General features: G+C 38.5%; 2 protein-coding genes across 3 annotated transcripts in view; one reads left to right on the top strand and one right to left on the bottom strand.

Annotated features, from left to right (window-relative positions):
* Nucleotides 1–3,095: 3,095 nt before the first annotated feature.
* LOC122093030 (cytochrome P450 CYP82D47-like) lies at nucleotides 3,096–5,902 on the bottom strand. The gene is made up of 2 exons (XM_042663298.1): nucleotides 4,937–5,902; nucleotides 3,096–3,818 (listed from the first exon to the last, which is right to left on the bottom strand). The coding sequence occupies exons 1-2, from the start codon at nucleotides 5,900–5,902 to the stop codon at nucleotides 3,195–3,197; spliced, it is 1,590 nt and encodes a 529-aa protein (XP_042519232.1). The 3' UTR covers nucleotides 3,096–3,194.
* A 7,872-nt stretch (nucleotides 5,903–13,774) lies between these two features.
* The window catches only part of LOC122093571 (thioredoxin-like fold domain-containing protein MRL7, chloroplastic), a 39,732-nt gene continuing 34,700 nt past the window's right edge, over nucleotides 13,775–18,806 (top strand). The window contains exon 1 of one of the 2 annotated variants that reach the window (XM_042663927.1): nucleotides 13,775–14,608. In XM_042663927.1, the coding sequence (XP_042519861.1) occupies nucleotides 13,845–14,608 (764 nt within the window). In that variant the 5' untranslated portion in view covers nucleotides 13,775–13,844. The remainder of the gene's footprint in view (nucleotides 14,609–18,806) is intronic. The other variant, XM_042663926.1, reaches the window with a different exon arrangement.

The following is an 18,806-nucleotide window of genomic DNA, read 5'->3' as shown; positions in this document are numbered from 1 at the left end:
AGTATCACTACACTGTCACTGATTATATGGAAAGAACAGAGGCTGAATTACTTTTTGTTCCTTTGCTAAAGAAGAGAAGAGGAAAATAATAGCTTGAACTTTAAAAATAGCAGCATATCTACTTTCTGGGCTTCCCTTCCTGATCCTGCCTTATCATTCACATTCACAGCAAAGTGAGATTTACATATCATGCATTGTGGTTGTTATTGATTTGTATCAAAGAAGATTGATTTTATGGGCTAATTAATCGAGTGTGGGTCAAGTTTTCGTACGAGAATCATTTTCATACGGTCTGATTCACACAGATGGAATCCACCACAGGATTTTTTCTTGGGTGGATTCTATCTATGTGGATCAGTCTCGTACGAGAATGGCTCTCATATGAGAACCTGATCTGCTCTCTAAATGATCAAGCAAAAGGGGACCAAGAATGAGAGGCGTTGGGAATTAGGACCTACCAGCAAGTATGAACTAGGCAATTTCTTGGTGCATTGATCTTTACCTACCTCTCAATAAATAATTTTTTACCTAACAATCCTATCTTCCACTTGATTTCAATTTTCAAGTGAAGCGGCTAACGGCACCCTGGTTTATAAGCCTCACAGTCCAATCACATCTACTTGTAATTCCATGTGATGTGTCCTATCTGTGAAATAGTTTTGGAAAAAGCTTTGTTTGGCCCAACCAAGAATCTCTTCACCCATCAGTGTGATTGGCTTAATTACTGTCATGGAAATAGGAATCCGCAGTGACCCAATACCTGATCAATATAGATCGATTGATCAATTCGACACTAATGTGGTTTGTATTTGTTTTGCCAAACACCAAATACTAGTCCCAATACTACTGTGAACTAAATCCTTGATTATTGTCTCCCTGTAAACTACTACGAAATTGTTCGAAATGTCATGTTACAGTTTTGTTGGGATTGAAATTTGATGACTATATTGTTCATATCATCATCTAAATCATTTAATTAAGATAGCATGTGGTAGGTTATGGGGCAGCCCAATTTGCAGCCAGCCTGCCCCACAGCCCCACCCCAATCATATGGTTTTACCCAAGCAAAAGTGGGGCACCAGCTCACCAGGTTCAGCCAAAATCCAATCAGTTGATTGTTTGCCCGACTAGGCCGGGAATTTCATATTATGGGCTGGATGTTAGACAAGCCAAGTCTGATGGTGGCTCCAGCCTCCCAATTGTATAAACAAAAATCAATCTCCAGGCCCAGTTATGGCACCAAATATATTGCCTTACAAAGGATCTAATGGACGGCCCACACTCCACAGCAAAAGATTTTTTCTGCTTGAAAACTTGCTTACTTGATCAAATAAATTTTTACCGTTTGATCTGTATTACACTACAACATATTCCGAACCAAAACCAAACCAACTTGGTTCCGTTTAAGCTTATATTAAGTTTTAATTCGGTTTCATATTTGGTTTAGGTCAATTTAGGTGTTTGGGCCAACATTTTATATTTATCTATTTCGGTTTAGGTTTATATTAAGTTTTAATTCGGTTTCATATTTGGTTTAGGTCCTATTTTAGGTGCTTGGGCAAATTTTTTACATTTTATAACAAATATAGTCCATCAAATTTTTTTCAAAAATCAAAAAGTAATAAAATTTATCATCCAAATTGATTAAATAATGAAAAATAATATAATTTTTCCCGATTCCTAATACAGTTGAAAAATAGGTAATTCAATTCGATTTAATGGTTTTAATGGTAAAACTGAATCAAAAAAAGAAAAGAAAAAAGATTCTAACTTTGAAAAAAAAAAATAATAATGGAACTGAACTAATTTATTTTGATTTGATTCGGTTTTTAAACAACCGGGTTCAACTGGGCCAAGGCTCTGGGTTTTTTGAAAATCTAGGCCTAACCTAGGGTCCCTAAGACAGCCTAGTCCGGGCTGGTCCTGTTTTTGTCATTTTTATATATTTAATATATTAAATCAGTGATGTATATTCCATGTAAGCTGTGGTACTTAATCCGTGGCCTTTATTTTGCATAAAAAAAAAAAAAAAAAAAAAACACCAAACCGAACGGATTTACTTTGATTTGATTAGGTTTTTAAACAACCAGGTTCAACTGGGCCGTGGCCTTTATTCATGCTACCCGATCGTGTACTCCTAGACTGACACACAAGGGTGGCAAAATTACCATCCTACCCATTCTTGTTGGATGCTTGGGTATGAACTTGGTGCAAGGGCCACACAACCAAGTAATGTTTTGTTGGATCCGGCTCATGTGTAGCATGCACTATAAAGTAGCCAGATCCAAGGATTGAGAGCTCTCAGACATGCAACCCAAGGCATGGATGCACATCTAAGGGGTGTTTGGTTCGGTAAATCTTTGGGATGACATTCTTTAGAATGATAATTCTTAATTTTTGGAGTTATTTGGTTCCACTAGGATGACCCTCATGAGTGAGCACCTACTTCCCATGAATGACCATATTACAAAGGATGTGTTCCAATTCTGAGTTTACCTCAACACTTAAACTCAGATTTGAGCAACATTTTTATCATCTAGTATAAAAGGAGAAAACGGAAATAAGTTCTCTATGGAAACCAATATTTCAACCCGGGAGAAACATGTACTAGCCTCAAGGCAACCAAACGATTTTTCAGAAAGAAACATAATTCGGAAGAATGTCTATCAAAAGATTGACATTCATATCCAACACATACACCATTTGATTTACCGAACCAAACACCCCATAAGGTACTCCCAACCCTTTGATCTGCGTTACACACCATGTCACGCGACAGAGGATCCAGTCCATGTTTTGTCTCCCTATTACATATATATATATATATATATGGGAAAATGGTTGTTTAGAGCCGATCATGTTGTAGGCAGCAGTCCCAGAATGAGAGGTACTGTAAATAATAATTAGGCCAAAGCCAAAATCCTTTCAACTAAAACAAGAGGAGCAGAAGCCCAGATCCAAGATATTCAACATACTGGGGAATGGAGAAGGAGAAAGCCCCGACACCATGCCTAAAGTAAGTCAAGGCCCATTTATTAAAATTCTGGAACACATATGATCACTTATCAAATAGTGCCCCATCATATAGTGGGCTTTACAATCCTTGAAAGTTGGATCTATGACAAAAATGGGAGCCCAAGAACCTGCTATAGGTCTTATAGCCCATTTTATATTGATACATGTCTTGTACCTTTCTATTCATAGAGATGAGAAGGAAGTCGAGGACTGAGGAGAACTTCCAATGGAGTTTTCTTGGGCATGGTTAGACCACCTTCTTCAGTCATGTCCACAGGTTCATCAAAAGGTTTCTGCAACTCGAACCCATGAAGCAAACGGGCAAGCATCATGTGCATGGTTTGAAGGGCAAACGAGATTCCCGGGCATGATCTCCTACCCGACCCGAATGGAATCAACTCAAAATTCTTACCCCTTACATCCACATCTACATGGTTTGTTAGAAATCTTTCTGGCTGGAATTCCAAAGGCTTAGACCATATGTTGGGGTCTCGATGTATCTTCCAAACATTCACGAGCACTCGGGTCCTTGATCGGATCCTAAATCCACCAACATTACAATCTTCTATGGCTTCATGAGGTATCAAGAGTGGAGCCACTGGGTATAGACGAAAGGTTTCCTTTACTACTGCATGGAGATATGGAAGGTTACAAATATCTTTCTCATCCACATTTCTATCCTTGTTGACCAGCTTATCTATTTCATCTTGAGCTTTCTTTAGCACTTGTTGGTTGTTCAGTAGCAAGGAAAGAGCCCATGACAAGGATACTGCGGTGGTGTCTGTGGCAGCTAATATCATACCCTGCACAAATATGAATGTAAGCAAAGGTGTCAAAATCAAATCAAAATCATGAAATCATTTGATAGATAATTCAATTTTGGTTTTAAATGGTTTACACCGAATCAAACCATTTAAAATATATTAATATATAAATAGTAAGTTAAGTCATTCATTTTTAGAATGAATAATCATATTAAGAATAAACAAATCTCAATAAAAAAAAATAAAAAAAAAAGATATTCAAACCTTTTGAGTAAAAATTTTAAAACTTAATAAAACCTTTTAAAACCAAAATCAAACCGTTTAAAGTTCAGCTTGGTTTCGATCTCATAAAACCCTAGTCTAATACATGATCCAACAAGCTCATATCAGTTTCAGTCAGTTCAATTTCATCAGTTCGGGCTAGCTTTTGACACCCCTAACAAGGAGGCACGACGGAGTTGCTACATGCTGACAACCCCAAGAACTCTAGCTTCTCTTATTTCTCCTTCATTTGACCCAAGTCTGATTAGGCCCCTTTAACTAACATACCGTTTACATGCAAGGGTGTTAAACAACTTGATTTCGATGTAAATAGTTCGGTTCAGTCCAAAATCTTAGGTAAAATCAAGATTGAACCATTTAATTAACAATTTGAGTGTTTTTTTTCCTTTAATATCAAAACCGATAAGACATTAAAATGAACTTAAAAAACAAAAAACCGAAACCAATATAACCCAATAAGAAACCAATAATAGTAAAAAATTCATAATAAAATAAATTTTTTTCATGAATATATTTACATGATAAATTGAAACTAATGAACCCCAACCCCGATAAAAAACCGAAACCAGAGAACCCTTGTTGAATCATGTTTTGGACCTCGCTCATTCTCACATCGAAACCAGTGGAATTGAACTGAAACAAGTCCAAATTGACCAATTGTCACCTCTGCTTCAATTCCAGGATAGGAGATTGGAGTTCCATGCAAAAGCAATTAATAATCATCCAACATAGATCTAAGTAGCATGATATGAAGGCTTATAGAGACTTGGGAACCCACTCCTTAAGGGTTAGGTTTTAAGAATGATTTCTACCCAAATCCCAACAAAAGGGTAGGATGAGGATGAATAAACCCTAACTGAAGTTAGATATTATACCATAGAAGTAGCCTTGACAACAGTGTCACGGGGGTGACCATGGAACTGAGGATCCTCTTCAAGCATCGACAACATCACATCCATGAAGTCTTGTTCATCCTTCTTCTCTGCATAATATTGTCTCTTCTCCCTATGTTCTTGGAGCCATCTCTCAGTAATCACATCCATCTCCTTGGCAATCCTCTTCATAGCCCTTTCCTCCCCTTTGAAACCAATCCATCCAAGAAAAGGAACAGCATCTGATGCAACTGAGGCTCCAGTGAATCTAAAGAAGTCAATTATAGTCTTCTGGATCCTGTCAACCTCTTGGTTGCACTCGCCCACTTCAACCACTCTAAAATAGCTCTTCCCAACAACCATCTTAAGAACAATATTCATGGTTAGATCACAAAACAATCTATTCATTTCAACCTTGATTTGATTACCTTTATTCTTCACACAAAGCCCATGTAAGTCCTTCATACAGTGCTCGATCTCTGCATATTTGATGTGCTTGAGAGATTCAAGTCTGCGGGTGGAGAGTAGTTCAAGCACCACCAACTTGCGTACCTCACGCCAATAGGATCCATAGGGTGCGAACCCAAACATTGCATAATTATAGGTCAAGTAGTTACCAGAAGCACTTCTTGGACGGCTTGCAAGGGCCTTATCGTTGGTAGTGAAGCACTCCTTGGCCAATTCCCAGCTGGAGATTACTAGTGTTGGATGAACACCGAATCGGACGATGAAGGCGGGTCCATGCTTCTCAGCCATGGCGGCGAGCGTTCGGAAGAGGGGCTGAGGGGTTGATAGTTGAAGGAGGTGGCCGATTATGGGCCATGCTCCTGGTGGCTCTGGTGAAGCCACTACTACTGCCTTGCTCTTCTTAATGTGGGTACCCTTTGTGAAGAAGACCCATAGATGGTAGAAGACAATAAGTAGAGCTAATGGCCCAACTATGGGTAGCAGCTGAAGAAGCAAATTCATGATTTTCTTTAGTCTTGGATTGCAAAGAAGAATATAACATCTCCTCCTATACCTTTTGTTGCTGCCAAAAACCCCATACCTAGGCCTCTTTCTGTGGGAGTAACCAAATTTTTCGTAATTGTAATTTTTTCCTCTTTTTCCTACCTTCGGCTTTATTCCTTCGGCTTTAGTTCTACTAGCAACCGAGAGCTTCAGTCAGCCGATGTGAAGACCTTCAATCAGTTCGGCTCGGCCTTAGCCTGAGCCCCCGTCCGAGGTGAGGACCTTCAGTCAGATTGGCTCGGCCTTAGCTTGAGCTCCCGACCGAGGTAAGGACCTTCGGTCAGGTCCGTTCAGCTTTGGCCGAACTCCCAACCGAGGTGGGGGACCTTCAGACAGGTCCGTTCAGCTTTGGCCGAACTCCCAACCGAGGTGAAGACCTTTGGTCAGGTCTGCTCGGCTTTGGCCGAACTCCCAATCCGAGGCAAGGACCTACGGTCAGTTCGGCTCGGCCTTGCCTGAGCATCGTCCGAGGAAAGGACCTTCGATCAGTTCGGCTCGGCCTTGTCCGAGACCCCGACCGAGGTGAGGACCTTCGGTCAGATCTGATCGGCCTTAGCTTGAGCCCCCGACCGAGGTGAGGACCTTCGGTCAGATCGGCTCGGCCTTAGCCTTAACCCCGACCAAGGTAAAGACCTTTGGTCAGCTTGGCTCGGCCTTAGCCTGAGCAACGTCCGAGGTAAGGACCTTCGGTCAGGTTTGTTCAGCTTTGACCAAACTCCCAATCGAGATGAGGACCTTCGATCAAACCCGTTCGGCTTTGGCCGACCCCCGACCGAACAGATAGATGGAAACTGTACCCCACTGTTCCCCGCAGACAATTTTGAATTCTTCCATGCATGCCTCAAAAGTCTTCAAAGAAAAAAGTATGCCTTGGAAGTCCAATCGTTTGATTTTTACAAGCAGATCAACCTGTGCCGTGTGATCTTGCTTTAAGTATTCATTCAATGGTTGAATCTCCACTGACGTGAAGTGGGACTCTCATATCACTTACTGCCACTTACTTCATGCACAACTCGATTTTCTCGTTTATCGACACCTGTTAAAGTCTTGATGACTAAAAAGTGCCTTTATCCTTCTTTTCAAATATTTTTAAAATTTAAATGAAGAAAAAAGGATCAATGTACTTTGCTGTCATTTCGTTTTGTAATATTTTAACTCTGATAATACACAATGCCTCTCTCTCTCTCTCTCTCAAAAGTTAAATCTGTGTAATATAGGCCAATCAGGGTTAGGATCGGATTGGTGTTGACACTGTCCGATACCAATATCTTAATCCATGTTCGAGATTCCTTGTGCCTTGCTCATGCTCTATTCATATGTGAATTTGCTTTAATTGTTGGTTTGCCTCTCTTTTAGACTCTAGGATTATTCAAGGTAATACAAGGAAAATTTCTCCTCTTTTATGAAGATTTCTATTAATTTCCCATAACTAGATGAGACCCTTCTTTGGCAGTTTTTTTCTTTTTTAATGAAAAGTTCTTTGGCACATTTGGAAAGTCTAAAACCCTAATATCTTTAATTATTCTAATTTTATCAGAAAAAAAATATTAGCAAAATTACTTGGCCAGATTGCTTGAGACGTTAAAAGTTTGAAAAAATTACTTGAAGTCCCATAAAACCTGATGGTGTGATTCTGTTGTCCGTGGTTGAACGAAAAGACCATTTTACCCTTATAAGTTATTAAACTAAAACTTATAAAATTAAAATGACCAAATTACCCTTTAATGGTATTAACATTAAAAAAACTCAAATTGATTTAAATAGTGGATGAAGGGATTCCCCTTTCACCCATCTTCCATCTCAATCCCTTTACTAGGGCATCAGAAATTAGGGCATATTCTGCTCTATGGTATTCCAGGTTAGGGTTGGTTGTATAGGAAAAGCAATAAGCTCTTCCCCTTCTTCCAAAACCTTCTTCAATCCCTCTCCTTCCTTTCCATACATTAACAAATCCCAACAAGCAATGACAAGCTTTTCAACATACAGTTGTAGAGGTACGATTGGGGCTCTCAATAGGGAGGGCTCGAGCTAATATCCCATTGATCTTGTTCCTTTAATTTCCAATGTGGGCTAGAATCTTTGTTAAATCAGGTTTTATACATATTGATGGCTCTTGGAAGGCTGACAGCTCTCTTGGTGGTAGGGTTGTCATCATCAAAGATCACGGGGGTCATTTTATGGTTGTAAAGTTTAAGCATTGCTATGGGTTTTCTGCCGCTGCTATGGAGGCTGAGGCACTCAGAGATGCTCTATCAACTGCTAAGCTTGAAGTTAGGTTAGCTGATTCTCTTTTTCTACAACAAGGGTTTCAAGCAAATCATCCTGAGATGAGATCTACTAATGATTGGGATTGAGAGTTGTATGAAGGACTTACATGGGCTTTGGATGAAGAACAAAGATAATCAAATTAAGGTTGAAATGAATAGATTGTTTTGTGATCTAACCGTGAATGTTGTTCTTAAGATGATTGTTGAAAAGAGCTATTTAGAGTGGTTCAAATGGGCGACTGCAACCAAGAGGTTGACAGGATCCAGAAGACCATAATTGACTTCTTTATATTCAGTGGTCTCAGTTGCATCAGATGCTATTCCTTTTCTTGGATGGATTGGTTTCTAAGGGGCGGAAAGGGTTATGAAGAGGATTGCCAAGGAGATGGATGTGATTACTGAGAGATGGCTCCAAGAACATAGGGAGAAGAGACAATATTATGCAGAGAAGAAGGATGATCATGGTAATCATGATCAACAAGACTTCATGGATGTGATGTTGTCGATGCTTGAAGAGGATCCTCAATTCCATGGTCACCCCCGCGACAGTGTTGTCAAGGCTACTTCTATGGTATAATATCTTTCTAACTTCAGTTAGGGCTTATCCATCATATTCTATAGTCTATACCCTCCTCATTCTTCTCTTCTATTGGGACTTGGGTTGAATTCATCCTAAAAACCTAATCCATAAGGAGAGGGTTCCCAAGTCTTTATAAGCCTTCATATTAGGCTACTCACATCCAATGTTGGATGATTAATTGCTTTTGCATGGAAAATCAATCTCCTATCCTCGAATTGAAACAGGCTTGTCGATTGATCAATTTAAACTACTTTCAGCTCAATTTCATAGGTTTCGGTGTAAGAATGAACGAGTCCAATGATTCAATAAGGGTACTTTGATTTCGGTTTTTTATAGGTTTCCTTTTGATTTATCATGTAAATATATTCCGAAGTATGAAAACAATATGTTCTATTATGAATTTTGGAGTAGTATCATTATCTTATCTGGTTATATTGGTTTTCACCGGTTTAGTTTTTTAAGTTCATTTTAATATCTTATTAGTTTTGATATTAAAAATAAATAAATTAATTAATTAAAAAAAAAAAACTGTTGATTAACTAGTTTGATTTTGATTTTACCTAAAATTTTGCACTGAAACTACATTGTTTACATTGAAACCAAGCCATTTAACACCCTTGCATGTAAACAATACGTTAGTTAACGAGTCTAATCAGACTAAGGCTAAACGAGGGAGAAATAAAAGATGTTAGAGTTCAACATATGCATGTAGCAACTCTAGTGTCCCTCCTTGTTAGGGGTGTCAAAAGCCAGCCAGAACTGTTGAAATTGTACTGACTGGAACTGATATGAGCTTGTTGGATCATGTCTTGGACTAGGGTTTAGTGAGATCGAAACCAAGTCGAACTTTAAAAGGTTTGATTGATTTTAAAATATTTTATTAAGTTTTAAATTTTTTATTCAAAAATTTTGAATATCTTTTAATTATTTTCATGAGATTTATTTATTCTTAATATTATTGTTCATTCTAATAATGAATGACTTAACTTACTATGTATATATTAATATATTTTAAATGATTTGATTCCGTTTAAATCAGTTAAAATCAAAATCGAATTATTATGAAAAGATTTCATGATTTTAATTTAAAGAGCTCGATTCAATTTCGATAAACAATTTTGATTTGATTTTAACACTTTTACTTACATTCATATTTGTGCAAGGTATGATATTAGCTGCCACAGACACCACCGCGATATCCTTGTGGGCTTTTTCCTTGCTATTGAACAACCAACAACTGCTAAAGAAGGCTCAAGATGAAATAGATAAGCAGGTCAGCAAGGATAGAAATGTGGATGAGACAGACATTTGTAACCTTCCCTATCTCCATACAATAGTCAAGGAAACCCTTCGCCTATACCCAATGGCTCCACTCTTGGTACCACGTGAAGCCATAGAAGATTGTAATGTTGGTGGATTTAGGATCCAATCAAGGACCCGAGTGCTCATGAATGTTTGGAAGATACATCGAGACCCCAACATATGGTCTAACCCTTTGGAATTCCTACCAGAAATATTTCTAACAAACCATGTAGATGTGGATGTAAGGGGTAAGAGTTTTGAGTTGATTCCATTCGGGTCAGGTATGAGATCGTGCCTGGGAATCTCGTTTGCCCTTCAGACCATGCATATGATGCTTGCCCGTTTGCTCCATGGGTTCGAGTTCCAAAAACCTTTTGATGATCCTGTGGACATGACTGAAGAAAGTGCTCTAACCATGCCCAAGAAAACTCCATTGGAAGTCCTCCTCAGTCCTCGACTTCCTTCCATCTTTATGAATAGAAAGGTAAAGGTACAAGACATGTACCAATATAAAATGGGCTATAAGACCTATAGCATCTTCTTGGGCCCCATTGTTTGTCACAGATCCAACTTTCAAGGATTGCCAGGTTTAATGAGTGATTATGTATTCCACAATATTAATAAATGGGCATTGCCTTGCCTTAGGCATGATGTCTGGGCTCTCTCCTTCTCCATTCCCCAGTATGTTGAAGATCTTGGATCTGGGCTTCTGCTCCTCTTGTTTTAGTTGAATGGGATTTTTGGCTTTGGCCTAATTATTATTCACAGTAACTATTACGGTGGGACTGCTGCCTACAACATAATCGGCTCTAAACAATCATTTTCCTATATGCATATATATGTAAGAGGGAGACAAAACACCGAACCGAGATCCTCTGTTGCGCGACATCGCATGTAGGGTAGATCTAAGGGTTGGGAGCACTTTTTGTGTGCATCCATCTCTTGGGTTACGTGTCTGAGGGTTCCCAACCCTTGGATCTGCGCTACTCTGTAGTGCACACTACAAACGTGCCTGTTTCAACAAAACACCACTTGATTGTGTGACCCCTACACCAAGTTCACGCCCAAACATCCAATAGGAATGGGGCAGAATGATCATTTTGCCACCCCGTGTGTGGGTACAGTAGTGCACGACGGAGTAGCTTTTTTTTCTCTTATATAGGAACATGAATTAAATATGTATGTAAAGATTGTGCAAAATAAAGGCCATGGATTCAGTATCATAGTTTACATAGAATATACATCACTGATTTAATATATTAAATGTATGAAAATGACAAAAACAGGACTAGGCTGAAGTCTTAGGGGGTGTTTGGTTTGGTAAATCTTTGGGCTGACATTCTTTAGAATGATAATTCTTAAATTTTGGAGTTGTTTGGTTCCACTAGGATGACCCTCATAAGTGAGCACCCTACTTCCCATGAATGACCATATTACAAAGGATGTGTTCCAATTCTAAGTTTACCTCAACACTTAAACTCAGATTTGAGCAACCTTTTTACCACCTAGTATAAAAGGAGAAAGCGAAAAGAAGTTTTCTACGGAAGCCAATATCTCAACCCGCGAGAAACATGTATTAGCCTCAAGGCAACCAAACGATTTTTCAGAAAGAAACATAATTTAGGAGAATGTCTATCAAAAGATTGACATTCATATCCGATACATACACCATTTGATTTACCGAACCAAACACCCCCTTAGGGATCCTAGGTTAGGCCTAGATTTTCGAAACCCGGAGCCCTGGCCAATTGAACCCAGTTGTTCAAAATTGAATGAAACCAAAGTATCAGGTTTTTTTTTTTGGATTCGGTTTTGTCATTAAAAACATTGAATCGAACCGAATTATCTATTTCTAACAGTAAGGAATCAGGAAAAATTATATTCTTTTTTAATATTTCAATATGAAACAGCCCTGTGGCGCTCAATGGACCTTTTTAATCTTGTAAAATCCTTTTCCAACTTCAGCTTGAGGTGAAAATGATTTTTTATGCACCCTAGTTTATTCATACCTCAATGTTTTAAGTGCGTGCTGAGATCGAGCTACTTCTTGTTCTACAGGGCGTTTATATTACTATATACTTTTATTAAAATTATTACAATTATATTACTTTATTCTAAATTTTATTCCGAAAAACAGGAGCAGTCATTAGATTCTCATTAAGGAACGTGAATTACCTGTAATAACTTTCTTTTTTTGGGGGGGGGGTTGGAGGGTAATCAAAAATTTAATAATAAGAACGTGTAGGACTCAAGGAGTCACGAAAGAGTGGCTAACTATGGAGTGGAAACATACCATGATGTCACACACGTGAGCGACAAGGCCTTCTAGACCAAGATATCAGTAATGTGGTTGGTGGTATTTGGAATATAAAAGTGATAACTCCTGAAATAGCTTGTGAGTGGACTCCTACAAAGATCTTGCTAAGGCTTATACTTGAAAACGAAGTGTGCACACAAATTTTTTGTTTTTTTTTTATTTTTTGCCTATTATGTTTTTTCATCTAATTCCAACTCAAGAAGTAGACACGCTGGTGAAAAATTGTTATCGAACTTAGTCATATGTGATGTAAGGTTACATCTTCAACGGAATAAAATTAAAACCCACCGTGCAAATCCACTATTTATACCTATAAAGATGGACATGGAAACAAAAATTTGGCATTATTTTATGCTTAGAAGAAGAGGTAGAAAAAAGAATAAATATGATTTAAGTTTTTCCACAACATCACGTACTGAGCCAATCAATCTAATTTCTTTGTAAGTTAGCAATGACAGGATTTTCTGCACTGTCTGTGTGGAAAATAATCTACATGTCACACCAATAAAGGTCTTGAAAAAAGATAACATTCACATGGAACTCACATATCCAAAGTAGGTAGGAGAGAGAGAGAGAGAGAGAGAGAGAGAGAGAGAGAGAGAAGTTGCACTCTATTATTTCCCCACTAATACCATAACAAATTGAAAATATTTTAATGATAAAAAGAACACTACCTACTAACGTAGGTACACACATAAGCACATTAGGTACGAAAAGACTGTATTACCCCATTTGCCAAAGATGCTCACATGCACTCTCTCATTGGTTCATGCATTGACCTAAAGCTGCGCTAGTAGGATAGCAATCTCTTATCCTATTTTAAAATAAAACTGTTGCCTCATGCTTTTTAAGTGTTTAAGAAAGAGTTTCTAAGCTTATCCACCATTCTACCACTAAACAGTGGAATCCATTATCCATCCCTTCTTGACTGTGTTTTCAACTGCTGAAACTAAAGCCATTGTGTAATTTAATCCCTCTTTTTATCTCTGTAAAGGTGGATGGATGGATGGATGGATGGCCTTGGGCTCCCACTTTAACAGGTAAATTTTCTTTTTTAAGATCTCCATATTATACTTCCCTGTCTTCTGTTAATCATGCTTCTAGCTCTAATGACCCTTTTTGATCTACCTTGTGGAACTTTAATTTGATTCAAAAAATTAAGCTTTCTTTCTAGATGTAGCAGCATAGCACTAATTCTCTTGTTCACTGTAAAAATTTTGGAAGAAGAATAGGTATGCCATCAGTATAAGGTAAGTTAATAGTCAGCATCAGTCACGGCAAATGATGAGTATTATCAAGTAAGGATATGTTGCTCAATGCTAGCTTATCGTATATCCAACCTTTTTCCATTTGTTTAATAGTTTTGTATCTTTTCCTTTTACCACAGCCACTGGAGTGGTAGCAGAGACTCAGCAACAGAGGCAGAGCGGGAAAATGCCTCTCCTATCAACTTTCCCAACATCCTTCAGTAACTACTCTACAATGAACCTTAATCCCGTCTTTCACCCTTCCTTCTCTCAAAACCCTATCCCTAACTCTTACTTCCCTCCACACTCCATCTCCTCTTCTCCTCTAGTCCCTAACCTTACCCTGAAACGTCTCCCTTTATTCACTGTCTCAGCAACCTCAGACCCAAACCGAGACCCTAATTCCAAGCCTAAGACTAAACGTCGCCGTCCAAAAAGAGAAATTCCTGATGACCAAGTTGTTGAGAATTCCAGCGAAATCTTCCCTACAACGAAGCCTCGGAAGCCGAGGCGTGGCAGGAGGAGCGAAGCATCCGCAGTTGAGGATTTCGTTCGTGACTCACTGGAACGAACTTTTGCGTCCATCAAACAGAAAAATTCGGAAGCTTTTGGGGATAAGAAAGTTTTTAAGGATAGAGTAGAAGAAGAAGAAAAAGATGATGATGATGATGATGACGATGATAAGGATGATAATGTAAGAGGGAAGACGGTGGTTGTTGAGGAAGACAACCCAGATTGGCCATTGGATGCGGATGTCGGGTGGGGGATTCGAGCTTCTGAGTACTTTGAGAAGCATCCGATTAGGAATGTGGTTGCAGAGGATGGTGTTGAGATTGACTGGGAAGGAGAGATTGATGATACCTGGGTAAAAGAGATCAATTGCTTGGAATGGGAGAGCTTCGCGTTCCATCCTAGCCCTCTGATTGTTCTCGTTTTTGAAAGATACAACAGGTAATTTTTCTTCCACTGTCTCTTGTTTTCCCTCTTTCCAATGTTGTCTGAAGAATTAAATCATGATTTTGTCTAGGGGCTGATCTTCCGTTTTGCTTGATCATTAATTTGTTGTTATGCAATTCAAAAACCATGGTAACTATTGCATTGTAAGCTTGAGAATACATAAGAGAGCTTAGAATAATAGTACACGGTGGATGTATCTTATACAAGGGAACTTTACAAATTGTTCACCTAGTTTACTTTGAATATAATGCAATCCCAGGTAATTATAGGTTCACAAGAATGATGAATAACGCAAATTAAGAGTATAGTGGGAATTCCGTAAATTCTCAATTCAATGAGGACCCGATGGGACATAATAAATTATTATGGGGCAAATTTTAATCTAAATTCGAGAAGGTTTTTATGGTTTTAGAATAACAATTTGAATGAAGTAAAACAAATTCAGAAGGAAAGGGGATTTTGAGTAAATATAATTTTATATAATCTGTTATTATGTGTAATTTCAGAAACTTATGTTTTTTCACCTTTGATAATGAGTCACGGTAGAGCCAAGGTGGGAGATAAAACTGCGGCCCTTGAAATCTGACTCAAACAGCTTTGAAACTCTAGATTTAGAATCACCTAGGACCTGCTCCAACAGAAGATACATGAGGTTGTAGGAGCAATGGACCTAGCTTGGAGGAGAGCAAGGATGGGCTAACCCTAGGAGAGAGCATGTCAAGTAACAAACCTATGCCTCGGGATGTGGTTTGGGACTAAACCACCGAAGACCAAGGGACGGTGGGACACTGAGAGCAGATTAGACCTCAAATGGAGGAGGAAGAGAAAACACCCGAGGGGTTCGCAGGCCTGAGTTAGGGTCGGGTTGGGCCTGGTTTGAGGCTGGCCCGGCCTACCTCTAGCCCGACCTGTATATATATAATTTGGTTGGGAATTGAGTTGTTGCTATTTAAATCAACAAATTCAAGGGAATGCAAGTCTATAAAAAAGAGGAAAAGATGGTGGATTTTTTCAAAATTGGTTATTAACTCCAAGGGGATAGCTTAGTTGGCAAGGACCGACACTTTACAATTAAGAGATCATAAGTTCACTCTCCTTGGGGCCTATTTATTTAAAAGAAAGTTAGTTATTATTAGACTAACCAAATGGTCTAATGATAAAATCCTTGAGCCCAGTAAGGCCGGGCTTGTGCTGAAATATTTCGACCAAGGGTCGGGCCAGGCTGAGCTTGGGGATAGGTTGGACTTGGGTTTTCAAAAAAAAAAGGCCTTGTTGCACCCCTAATGTCAGTTATGCACAATTGAAGAAGTTAGCGTATATGCACTGAAGTTGTAGATGAAATATTTGGAGTTGGAGAAAGAAGGGGATGGAATAGATTTCAATCCAATTGACATCAACCACATACTTGATGAAGAAGATCCAATTAGAGTATTGATATAGTACACTGATAGGGTATTTGTGATGGATTGGTTGAGTGAGGACTGGCAAACAACTGCATCTGATCCAATTATAGAGATCATTATACAAATGGATGATGATCAAACACAAGCATAAGAGCAGAGTGCTAGTAGCTTTGATGATGGTGATATTAGGAGGACGAGGTCAGCTGCTGAGTATGAACCCAGTGGGATAGTGGTGATGATGATGGTGATGGTGGTGGTGGTGGTGGTGGTGTGAGGTGTATCCAACCCAAAATGAGGATCATGGTGCCTGCCCAAAGCGACAAGGTTACAATTGGAAGGGTAAACATACCCTTGATCCACATGACGATGATGTCTTTATGAGGGGCGTGGGGTAATTGTCTCAATGAGCATGAGTTCAGATCATGCTGGTGCTTTATCAGGCCATGGACAATATGTTTCTTCAGGGGCTTATTCGGGTTATGGGCATGGGGCATCTTCGGGGTATGGAAGTTATTGACATGGTCAGGCACGACCACAACTCAATACTTTACTGCCATTGGCCACTCTAGAGCAGTACACGCAATTCTACTTTAAGTGGCAGACACATTACCATCACTATTTCGGCTGGGGTTAGTATTGTGCTTATGTTCGGTATGTGCACAACATCATCCTAGTTGCTTACATACCTGACCTGAAGACTCTTTCACATATGAGTTTGAACCACCTGGCACCCTTCATGGTAGATAGACTGTTACTACATGTAAGAAACCTCATCTTTATAACAATTCAATTGAATGCATTTGTTTTGTTATATGTTGTTCTCCATTTTAGTGTCTAATCATGATACATGTTATATATTGCTTATTTATAATGTTTTTTGCTCTAACAGTGTATTTCTATGTGCATCTTGACCATCTTCGATACGATATGATATGATACATCTCTTGAAATTACCCTCTGATATGATACCCAATACCAATACTTAGATCCTTGCTGGTAGCTGAAAATTAGGTCATATCTGAAAGCAGCTATATCCTGTGGCTAAGCTATTCTGTTCATCTTTCCATTCGGTTTGCTTCTGTCATATTCTGCTAGGTTGTCTTCAGTTTGATTTTTAACTCCTGTTTTAGTTCTGTCTAAAGTTATGTTTTGATCTCTGAATCCTTCTATCAATTTCAGTTCTGTACTTGCTCGTAGCTTCAGAATCTGCTAGTGCTTTTAATGCTTGACCTGTGCTGTTAATCTGCAATCAAATAACTCGTAAATTGCGATTCTATTCTTCCTGAGCTTCTGTTTTTGTTCTGCGAGTCAATTTCTACAAATAATGTTTTGCTTTCAAGTTTTCTTAGTTACAGTAGGATTTCTCAGAATACTACTATTTTGTTCTCATTTTTTTTGTCAAGCTTTACAGTTCCTTCCTACTTCCTGAAATAATCCATCAACTACAGTTTCTGACCTATCTTAGTTGTTGTGCTAAAGTTTCCCTCACTGGATTATGGACTTTCTCCTCTGACTATTCTAATTATTACCCTATTTGAGCTAACCTGCCACTGGATTTTTAGTAGTCAAAGTTTAGACTTCATTACCAATAGACAGCTCAATTCACTGGCTGCTCAATATCTGAGGGGTGTACTGTGTTCTGGTACAAGTGGTACTCTAGTAGAGTTTGGCTGAAGGTGGCTTCTTGATGCCAGTTGAATCAGTTATGATCATTTTGATCTAATACATCCAGTTCATCCCTTTCTGCTGCTAGTTCTGTGTTGCTTTGTCTTAGAAGTGAAACTGTTTGGTCAGATCTTTCTTGCCATGGTTGGTTCCTCTATCTTTTCTTGGTCTTACAGCATAAACCATTCTTTTTTGTTTAACTCAAACCTGTCTTTTCATTATAATTGGTGGCCTTTAAATAGTTCTACATTGCTTGGTCCACAAAGACATAACAAAGGAAACTAATGGACTGAAATAAGACTTTCCAATTTGTGTCTAACTTGCTAACCAAGTAAGAATAAAATAAAAATTCACAACTGAACACAAAAAAGGAAACTAGCCTAAGCCATAAAAATAGAAACTACTTGACTAACAGTAAAGGAACCAAATAGGAAACTAAATCTCCTGACTTTCCTAAAAAAAGGGAACTAAAATAAGAGATATGGACCTAAATTACTTTCGTGGACATTATTTTCTGACTCTTAGTTTTGTTCTCTTCTTCAAGCTTTGATCTGCATCAGAACAATAAGAAAAATTAACGAAAGGATTGAAGGGGAAGAAAAAAAGGGGGGGGGTGATGTAGATAAGTCACTTGGGCTTATTTTATTGCAAATAAGTCTTGAGTTGTGTTATGTATGTGTTGGGCCTTTGATCCCATAGGTTTTCTTTGAAATGGCCCACTTTAATAGGCCTCAAATATGGGTAGAAGGTAGGAAAACGGGATTTTATTCATTAGTTTAATTAGTTTCTATTTAATTCAATAAAGGCCCATTAGACCATTAGTTGGTTGTAAAGTCCTATATGGACTATTAGTTAGTTCTACTCCATGTCTATGTACTCATAATTGGAGACTTGAATGAATGAATTATTAAGTGATTACTCTTTAGCTAAAAAAACTGTTATTGAGAGGTGAGATGCCTAAATCTTTGAGGGGTGTGATACCCAAAACCTGAGGGGTGAGATACCCATTCATTTATTCTCTTTCACCCTTCTCAACCCTCCATCGATTCTTCTTTTTCTATATTTATTTTCTGTTTATTGTTATTAGAAGATCAGACCTGTTAAAGCATACAAAATCAGAATCA

Source organism: Macadamia integrifolia, chromosome 11, assembly GCF_013358625.1.
Source record: "Macadamia integrifolia cultivar HAES 741 chromosome 11, SCU_Mint_v3, whole genome shotgun sequence".
Taxonomy (NCBI): Eukaryota; Viridiplantae; Streptophyta; class Magnoliopsida; order Proteales; family Proteaceae; genus Macadamia; species Macadamia integrifolia.
Note: the sequence above shows the minus strand (reverse complement) of the source record. Positions and strands in the feature narration are given on the sequence as shown.